This window comes from Cornus florida, unplaced genomic scaffold (assembly GCF_030987335.1).
Source record: "Cornus florida cultivar Cherokee Brave unplaced genomic scaffold, ASM3098733v1 CherokeeBrave_3.0.0_Hap2_Chr01, whole genome shotgun sequence".
NCBI classification, from domain to species: domain Eukaryota; kingdom Viridiplantae; phylum Streptophyta; class Magnoliopsida; order Cornales; family Cornaceae; genus Cornus; species Cornus florida.
The window spans coordinates 84,320,051-84,329,964 of NW_026775571.1; the positions used below are offsets into that span (position 1 = coordinate 84,320,051).

Below are 9,914 nucleotides of genomic sequence, written 5' to 3' on the forward strand. Positions count from 1 at the left end.
AAAATTAATCTTGTTGATGATCGAGGTGGTCTGTAATCTGGAGTATTTGTTTCAAGACAATTATGGTAACTCAGGGTGTATCAATGAAAAAGCATGTGTGTTTAGGCACAGGCAAGTTCCAAGCTATGTGATATATTTGTTATGTTCTTGTTTTTTTCTTCTCTCTCTTTTTCTATTATGGAGATGGTGTGTAAGCATGTGTGCAATGATATATTATGATGTATAATTCCAATACATTACAATTTCCATTATTGCCAACCCACCCTCAATAGCCATGGTATGTTCTAATTTACAAATCTTTGTCGCACTACTTAAAAGAAACTAAATAGAAATAGATATCAATTTTTTCCTTGAAACATGCTTTTCCTTTCTTCAAAGTTGGTTTAATTTTTCAAAAGAAAAGTTGAGCTTTGTAACACACATGCGCCAAAAATTCCTTTTCGATGATTCAGTTGAGGAACACACACGTATCTTCATGGAAGCTTCCAACACCTGACCTCCTCCGTGAAAAGGAAGGCTTGCACAGCTGGACTATAGCCTTTTTTATTTCATAGAAAGAAGAAGTTGCAACTGATATAACAGAGGCAAAAAGCAAAAATCACCACAAAAGTATTGCGATAGTTAATTATTATCTGAATTTAACTACACGATAATCAAAGAGAATGTATCCGGTCCATATCAGTGGTGAGGATGAAATGCATTCTCATCTATGAAGACTTAAGTATCGTCCTTAACAAAATTAGAAGAACAATAATTACTTCATCACTGGTGAGTATTGTTCAAAATAAATACATCTCATTCTATCGTTATACCACGTCAGTGTTTCGGAGGAGATTTCCCTCACCGGAAATTAAAATTAATGGTCCTCTGCCAGCACAAGAAATGATTCTATTGGTATAATGTCTCACTGTTTCCAGACTTTAGTTTATTTTTCGCAAACAACCTTTTTTCAATAGTTCAATTAAATACAAATCTATGCTCAGACAAGTCCAAGCTACCTACGTCCATAATTAACCTGAAACCCAAGTCCTTCTATCGTTTGCCTACTTTGAATGAGATGGTAGAAAGTGATATCTGAATTATAGTCTTGAATAGAAATCAGCTAAATATCAAGTGTAACAACCAAAAGGCTGTGATTTGGTGGCATTTAAAGTAGATGATTTGAAATCTTTCTAAAAATATTGTGGAAAAAAGAAAAATATTAAGCAATTTTGATATTATCCGGCTGATAACTTGTCCGTCGAGAAATCTTCACTAATGATATTTTCGGCAGATTTTAATTCTTTAACAGTGATTTTTTTGCCCCTAAGAATCTGATGTTCACGCATGCATATATATATCAATGATCAACTGGATTAATTCCTAATAGCTTCTTAATGACAGAGAAAAGTGTGTGGGATCCATTAATCAGAATGACAAAGAGAGAAAAATTGTGTGGGGTCTATTACCTCACACTCGGTTATCACAATGTTGTTGATTATAAACTTTTTCTAATAAGAAGATGCGTTTGATTAGCAACAACAAACTTTAGAAGAATTTTCATGGAATGGGACCTCCTAGTGATGCGACAGCTGAATCATCGTGACAACAGTTTGCTAACGGTCAAATTTCAAATGGATCACCCATTGGGCTTGATGATATGGTTTTTACCTAACGTGAGTGGAATCTCTTGTTAGAAATATGTGGCCCTACTTGTTCAAGCTCTGGGTTAACTACCAAAACATATTTGGGCCTCTTTTAACTCTTTCTTTTGTGGGCTAAAGCCTAAATATTATACAGATTACTCATTGCGACTCTCTCATGCTATATTATCCTTATATGGGAGGAAAATATAGCGTGTGAGAATTCTTTTAAACTTTAAAGGACAATTAGGTTATTTTTTCATAAAAGAAAAGTCTTTTAATTTTATTTTTTTTTGCAATAATTGTGTAATGTGGAAGTACTTTTGAAGGACAATGCTGTCATTTTATTTATGTTTTTTCAAAAAAAATTATGTGCAAATATATGTAATAATCCCTTTAAAGTAATGCATTTTCATTGAATAAAGCCAACCAACCAACCAACTCTGGGTAAAGTGCATATTTCTATTTAAAATTAGTTTCGTTTGTTGTATCATTAGGCCCAATAGGCTTAATGAGCAATTTGCTAAATTACAAAAAACACCACCTCGAAGCCAACTAACCGAAAGTCATTCCATTTTATAGACTCGAAACCCGCAAAAGAAACAGTTCAACAAAGCCCCCCCTCCTCTCTCTCTCTCTCTCTCTCTCTCTCTCACACACACACACACACTAATACAGTTCGAAACTCCGAAACAATGAGCCTCTTTTCATCATTGTTGTTCTTTCTATTGTTTTTAGTGGAATTAGAAAAAACATCTTCTTTTAGACAACAGAAGCTGTACGAATTCCAAACAAAACTTCAGGAAAAAAAAACCTCCACTATTTTGGCTTCAAATCCAGAAGAGGTAAGACAGTTTTTTGCTTTATGTGTTTAATGTTTTTTTGTTTTTTGTTTTATGTGTTCGTTTTGGTGTTTATATAGAGAGAGAATAAAAATATATATTAAATGGCTTTCTTTTCATTGTGTTATATGGTTTAGAAAACTGCTGGGAGAGTTTTCTATCCACTTGGGTATGGTGCAGACCCAACTGGGGCGCAAGATAGCAGTGATGCAATTTTGAATGCTGTGAATGATGCCGTCCAAGTGCAACATGGGCTTGAATTGTTACCTGGAATTAATGATTTGGGTGGTGTTGTTATTGATTTGCAAGGTGGGAATTACAACATCAGCAAGCCCATAAGGTTCCCTCCTGGTGTAGGCAATATTCTGGTGAGTTTCTCTCTCTTCTTTTTCTCTCTCATGGAGTTACATTGGCGCACGTTAGCATGTTGATGTTTTGAAATGGTTTGTCTTGCTTTTCTGTGGTCCTTTTTAGTTGCAGTTACTAGTACTACTAATAATCTTGAGGTGTTTGGTGGGGTTTTGAAAATTTGGAGTTTATTTAATCTTAAATTAAGTGTATTTTACGCTGTGCATGTGGGTTTGTGACACGTGTCCATGTTCCAACATGTAGCCCTTTCTTTCATGCATGGGATTGCATCAACCATGAGCTTTCTTCAGTCTTTTCATCAATGGCCCTCTTTAATCACATTCTTCAATACCTTAAACCTTTTCCAACTAGAAACCAACTGTTTCTTCCTTCCCTCCAAAAGTTCAAAATAGAGGCAATTAAATTCAAACCAACATATTAAATGATCTTATAATTACATTATTTTAAGTTTTTAAGATATAATTCTTAGATTTTTAATTCAAGGAGATAATTGTAACAAATGGTCATTTGTTCCACATCGGATCCGGATGGAAAAGTGATTGGGCAAGCAGCACTACCCAACAGTTTGAACTTTTAAATAAATAAGCAAGCGTCCATCCATTACAGTTGGTATTAAAGTCAAACCCAGTCGTTGATCCGGTGACACGCCAAGTGTCTAGGTGAGCCGACCTAGGTAAGCAGGATAGCCCGAGACGCAACAAGGACTTTGCGAGTTTGTGTGGAAGAGAATATAACAAGTGTCATTTGTCCCACATCAAATCTGAATTGAAAAATAATTGAGTATAAATAATTGAGTATATAACATTACCTAACAATTTAAACTTTTAAATAAATGAGCAAGTGTCCATCCATTATAATAGTCCACGATAAATAACCTCCCCTCCCAATGAATCCCATGAAAGAATATATTGAATGCGCTTACATATACATACACGCTAATAATGTATAACTACCAGTAGGTGGGGCAAATTTTATTGGACTTGGTATTTTCATTGAAGAGGTAATACCTGCACCCAATATCCATTCATCAATTGGAATTCCCTATAGTAGGACAACAAAATATATATATATACATATATATATTCGATTAAGCTTATACATCAAAAGACGCTCTCACCGCAAGTCAACGCCTTGGGACATCGACATTCTTCACATACCATCCAATGTTAGAACCATATTTATTTCATACCTTCCAACATCCCCAATTAGCAGACACCAAACCTGATAATAACTCTTTAATGCCTTTTACTCTATGTTTGAATGATTAAACTAATCATATAAATAACTCTTTAATGCTTTTTCTCTCTATGTTTGAAGGCTTAATCTAATATTTTAGTGAAAATGAGAATAGCTCTAGCCTCTCCAATTGTCACACGGATATAGTAGTTTATGTGTAAATTCGGTTAATAATGTGCAAATGTTTGTTGAGACATCACACTGGATAATGACCCTTTATTTTTTTTTACTCGTTGTTTGAATGATTAAACTTATCATTTTAGTTAAAATATGATGAGGTATAACCACTCCAATTGTCGCACGATTGTAGTTTATTTGTGAATTTGGTGAATAATTTGCAAATATATGTTGAAATATGGATTTGAAATGTTTAGTCAAATTTTAAGAGTTGACATATTTTTTTTCCAAATAAAATAATTTAATCATAAATTTTGGAATATATTGAATTTTTATTTTCATCCAAATTAATCCCTTTTCGGAATTTTGAAGTCTATAAATAAATAAATAAAAATTCACATAGATTTACTATTTAGTGTAGTCTCTGATAGTCGACAGACAACCACGATCACTGACACATGTAATCGTAATAAAGTAATTATTTTTAGTTTTAATCAGCATTAAATACTTGATCGTTCGAACTTTTGTCACTACACCAATAATAGTCCCTAAAATTTTATGTCATAGAAAGTGTGAAATTTGTTCTATTTGTTTTGCGTTTGATTTTTTATTTTTTTTTTCATTTTTAAAAAATAATATGAATGTTGCTCACTTATGATGATCTCCCATCATGATGGCAAAATATTAACAATTACAAAAAGTTGTCCACCCTAACATTGAGAGTCGTTGGAAGTAAATTAGATTCCATACTTCGTAGAAAAGATATAAAAAGGTGAAGAAAGACGTACGATAAAGTCAATAAATCATGACACCCAACTGCTTGCAGTACCCAACTTCAGGTGTGGGGAGTAGATATTTCAAGAACTCATCTTTCCACCTACACTTAATCTTTATTCTTGCACTTCATGCTCTGAACTTTATCAGTTGCATTTTTTCAAATCCGAAGAAGGAGCCATTTGGCCCAATTGTTGTACTGTGTGTCACAACTATGATTTGACTATTCACTATTTTCACTTGCACAAAAAAATTGTACATTGCAGCTTTTGTCACTCTTCATCACTTTTTTTAATCCTCTCCTGTGTAGGGGAGTATGTGCAATCATAATTATAGTGCAACACATATAAAAGATATATAATTATTGTGTTAATAATGTAAATGTGTATGACAAATATGAGATGAAATGAAGGCATGAGAAGATTCAAGTCCTATTAAAATAGGCTTTTGTCACTCTCCATCACTTTTTTGAGAAGGTTATGTTTTTAAGCTCGCTATAATGAACTCAGATCTTCTCTTATGTGCAATCATTCTATATCAATAGTGCAAACACATATAAACGATATATAATTATTGCGTTAACGATGTAAATGCATATAACAGACACGGAATGAAATGAACACATGAGAAGATCCAGGTCCCATTAAAATAGACTTTATAGGTGCTCTATCCGTTAGTAACACGAAACTAAATGCTGTCTGATAAATGATCGAATGACATAATTCTCGGTAAAAGATGAATTGTTTTGTCATTATGGATATTGGCATGGTTAAGGGTTTTCACAAACTCGTATGATATATCTATGCATTCTTAATGGAAATCATTCTACCACTAGAAGTATTCACAGTACACATGATGTTCATACATGAAGTTACAATTCCTTAATGAAACAATATTGTCCTTCCATTTTTAGGTACAAAGAGGCACATTGCGAGCATCAGGCACATTTCCTGACGATAGACATCTGATTGAACTATGGGCATCAAATTCTCAGAAACTTGAAAAAAATGCCTCTCCCCATAATAACACTCTCACTGATACAAAAGCCCAAAATGTTGGAATCTACTATGAGGACATAACCTTCTGGGACATCCTATTCGATTCAAGCTATCTCGGAGGAGGTCTCTATGTTATCGATTCAGCCAGAATCCGCGTAAGCAACTGCTTCTTCATCCACTTCACCACAGAAGGAATCCTTGTCCAGAGCGGCCACGAGACCTTCATATCAAGCTCCTTCCTCGGACAGCATTCAACTGTCGGTGGTGACCCCGGAGAGAGAGGCTTCTCCGGCACTGCCATTGATCTTGCCAGCAACGACAATGCAGTCACTGACATTGCCATCTTCTCAGCAGCAACTGGGATAGTCCTGAGAGGTCAGGCCAATATGGTCACTGGGGTACATTGTTACAACAAGGCCACATATTTTGGTGGTGTGGGCATTTTAGTAAAAGCAGCACAGACCAGAATAGACAATTGTTACTTGGATTACAATGCTATAGTGATTGAAGACCCTTCTCAGGTTCATGTCACTAATGGGTTTTTTCTAGGAGATGGTAACGTTGTGTTGAAGTCCATTAAAGGTTCGATTTCAGGATTGAATGTGGTCAATAACATGTTTTGTGGGGATCCAAAAAATATGGTACCAATTGTGAACTTAGATGGGCACTTCACAACCATTGATCAAGTGGTGATCGATCACAACAATGTGAATGGCATGAGCTTGAAATCGACGGTGGGGACGCTGACCGTGGCCGGAAATGGGACACGGTGGGTGGCTGATTTTTCATCAGTTTTGGTGTTCCCCAACCAGATAAATCATGTTCAGTATTCATTGTATACACAAGAGGTTGTGGGGCTTCCTGGACATGCAGTGACCAATGTGACTAACAATGTGGTGGTTGTTGAGAGTGAGAAAGCCATTAATGGGGTGGTTTCTGTGGCTGTTGATCAGCATAACATGGTTGGAGAGAGAAACTTTCTCATGTGAAATACAGGGAATTCATTGATTTTTGTCAATTTTGGTTTCATATAGAATTGAAATTTTTGTTTCTATTTAAAAGGTTTATAAGATTGATTTTTTTAGTTATTGGTGAAGGTTGGTTTTTTTTTTTTTTTTTTTTTTTTTTTTTCACTATGTTGTTTCGACTATTTTCTTCATATTAGTTGAATATTTTTAATTTTATTTAAGATTAAAATCATAAAATCTCAACTTGTTTCAGAAAAATCCTTATACTTTTAAATAGTGATCCCATCCGCTAACAAGAGAATGAAATGATAAATTTAACCTTATTATTTAATGTTAAATTAAAAACTAAAATTACTTTTTAAAATTACAAAAATACCTCTAATCTTCTTATTCACCCTCTTTCTTAAATTATCACCCCTCTCTCTCTCATAAATTTTGTAATTTTAAAGGGTATTTTAATAATTTAAAAAAATAGTGTATAGTTTTTAATTTAACATTAAATCGTAAGGTTAAATTTGTCATTTCATAGCCCAGTTAACAAATACGGATATTAAGGAAATGTGATGACTTTAAAAAAGTGTAAGAGTCTTCTTAAACATATTGGAGTTTTATGATCAAAATTTGAAAGTAGTGGATATTTTATGATTTTAATGATTTATTTTATTGAGTAACATTACAAAATTTATTGTTTGAGGTGTTGGTAAATAAATAATGTCAAGGAGTAGGAGCTTCTTTTTTTTTTTTTTAGTTTTTTTAAAACAATTTTTTTTTTCTAAGAACCAAAAAATATGACAGCTCCTTAAAAATATTTTTTGAAAACTCATTAAATATTCTTAAGACAAGATTTAAATATTGAACAAGAATCAAGAAAGCTTCTAAAAGCTAGGGATCTGAAGTTTTGTTTTAGTGCATGTGCTGCACCTTTTTAACTTGAAAAACTTCAATTCAAATCAGAGTTTTGAATTCTTTCTCATAATAACCCCGCCAAAAACCAGAGAAATGATATGCTTGGAAAATAATATTTTAAGACCTTTCTTATATATACTATTGAATTTTAAATCCTTGTTTTATTGAAATAAATGGTGTTTAATGTTTAATGAATGGTGATACTTATTTATATTATGGTTCGTCGTATGGATCAATTTGTAATTGTTTTTCAAGAGTCCGATATTGTTACATACTTAGTATCAATAATCCTAACAATTATTTCATTTTCTACATATGATTTGGTGATTTTGGACACAATGAATCATTGGCAACTCAAATCAAAGCTGACCTATTAAGGGTGTTGTACATGATTTCTAATAATTTGAACTCAAATAAACTTCTATCAAATAATCCCAAAAATGTTAAGGCTGGTACCTTACATCTTGAAGTTTGGGATTCAAATCTCCTAATCATCCCCATTTTTTTTATTTTTTTAAATAATTAAGTTGGGCATTTTAAAAGGGATGACCGCCTTTGTCTAAAGGTGGATCATGAAATGCTCTAAAAAATTCCGATAACACCTAAAAATACATACAAAAACATACATACATACTAGTCACATGCATTATTGTTAAACTTTCCCAACTGGCAAAAAATTGACATCCATCGTATTGACAAGTTAAGACTGTGGTTGGATTTGGAGAAATCATAAGAATAAAATTGTACAAGTTAGCACTTTTTAGTGTTAAACACTAAGTCACATAAGTTTTTTTAAACAAGTGTTGTACTCGTGCTTTGCAATCCTCTCATTTTTGCACTCTGCACACTCTCGCTATCGTTTTCTCCCACTCGACTTAAATTTTTACCGCTATCAAACTTCCATTCTCATTTTCGTTCCCACTCCCACTTTATGCTACTATGTTTAAACATTAGCCAACCAATGTGGTACTTTTCTGGTTGCAGCAGTCAAAAATTGAGTTTGAAGATTGAACCAAGTTGGTGAGCTCGTGATAGCATTCAGTCCTGCCACATTGGTTGTGTAAGTCCATATTAATTGACTAGGTGAGCTTCTCAAGACATTAATAAATGAGACAGAGAGACTCATCATTAGGAATAAAAGTTTTTGTCCTTTGAGAAACCAAAATCATTTAGAGCAACTCGAATGCTCTCTTATTTTGAACTCTCGAATTCCGAGAGATGGATAAAAATAAACTTTTCGATGGCTTTTCATTTAACCTTTCAAAATTTAAAAATCTTAAATTTGTTTTCAAATATAGGAGTTATCAATTTTTTTTGGCAAGTCTCTTTAATTGCCCTACGACGCCGTTTCTTCCTATCTCCCTCAATCCCCTTCGTTGCTGTCTCTGTCCCTCAACATTGCTATCTCTGTTGTCCTCTCTCCCTCTCATCTGCAACGATCGATTGTGACTTTTGCCGTTGTCGAATTCTAAACTTCGGCGGTGGATTCGACGATCTGGGCCCACTAGAGGACTCTAAGGTGTTGCTCAGGCTGCTCGTGGTGGGTCTCGAATGAAATTGTTGAAATCCATCATCATCATGAAGATGATTGCCATTATTAAGGGTTTGGGTTGGGTGTATTAGGGATTGAAAAGGGTAGTAGTGGAAAATTGGTCTTGACCTTGGGGCCGTGAAAAGAGCTAGTGGCGGAGTCGAAGGTGCCGAGCCAAACTCAGGTCTTCTTTCCAGGGGTCTTTGATCTCGATGGCGAATCGGCCCCACGGCCGCTTTCACACGTCGCCGTGGTTAGATCGTGGCTCCCACCGCCGTGGTTCTGGGTGGTCCGATCGTGGTTCTAGGTGGTCCGATCATGACTCCCTCCCCCGTGGTCCGATCGTGGCTCCTTCCGCCGTCGCCGTGGTTTTAGGTCGTGGCATGAGCTCTGGTGAAAAGGGTGGCAGCGATAATGATCAAAAATCGACCGGAGATCGGATGAATTTGATGAAATCTTGTTTTTACAATATGGTTATCATCTCTTCGATTAAATTGTTAATCTTCTTTCTTTCTCTCTCATCTCTCTTTCATTAATCTATTTGTTTCTTG

At 34.6% G+C, this 9,914-nt stretch overlaps 1 protein-coding gene across 1 annotated transcript; it reads left to right on the plus strand.

Moving 5' to 3' along the window:
• The first annotated feature begins 2,250 nt into the window (after positions 1 to 2,250).
• On the plus strand, positions 2,251 to 7,288 carry LOC132304457 (polygalacturonase QRT3). The gene is made up of 3 exons (XM_059802174.1): positions 2,251 to 2,467; positions 2,602 to 2,832; positions 5,874 to 7,288. Exons 1-3 carry the CDS (start codon positions 2,318 to 2,320, stop codon positions 6,945 to 6,947), a joined length of 1,455 nt encoding a protein of 484 aa, XP_059658157.1. The 5' UTR covers positions 2,251 to 2,317; the 3' UTR covers positions 6,948 to 7,288.
• The last annotated feature ends 2,626 nt before the right edge of the window (positions 7,289 to 9,914 follow it).

Coding starts and splice junctions, on each gene's coding strand:
- LOC132304457 (XM_059802174.1), top strand. CDS start 2,318: ATGAGCCTCTTTTCATCATTGTTGTTCTTTCTATTGTTTTTAGTGGAA. Junction 2,468..2,601: donor TGGCTTCAAATCCAGAAGAG/GTAAGACAGTTT, acceptor TATATGGTTTAG/AAAACTGCTGGGAGAGTTTT. Junction 2,833..5,873: donor CTGGTGTAGGCAATATTCTG/GTGAGTTTCTCT, acceptor TTCCATTTTTAG/GTACAAAGAGGCACATTGCG.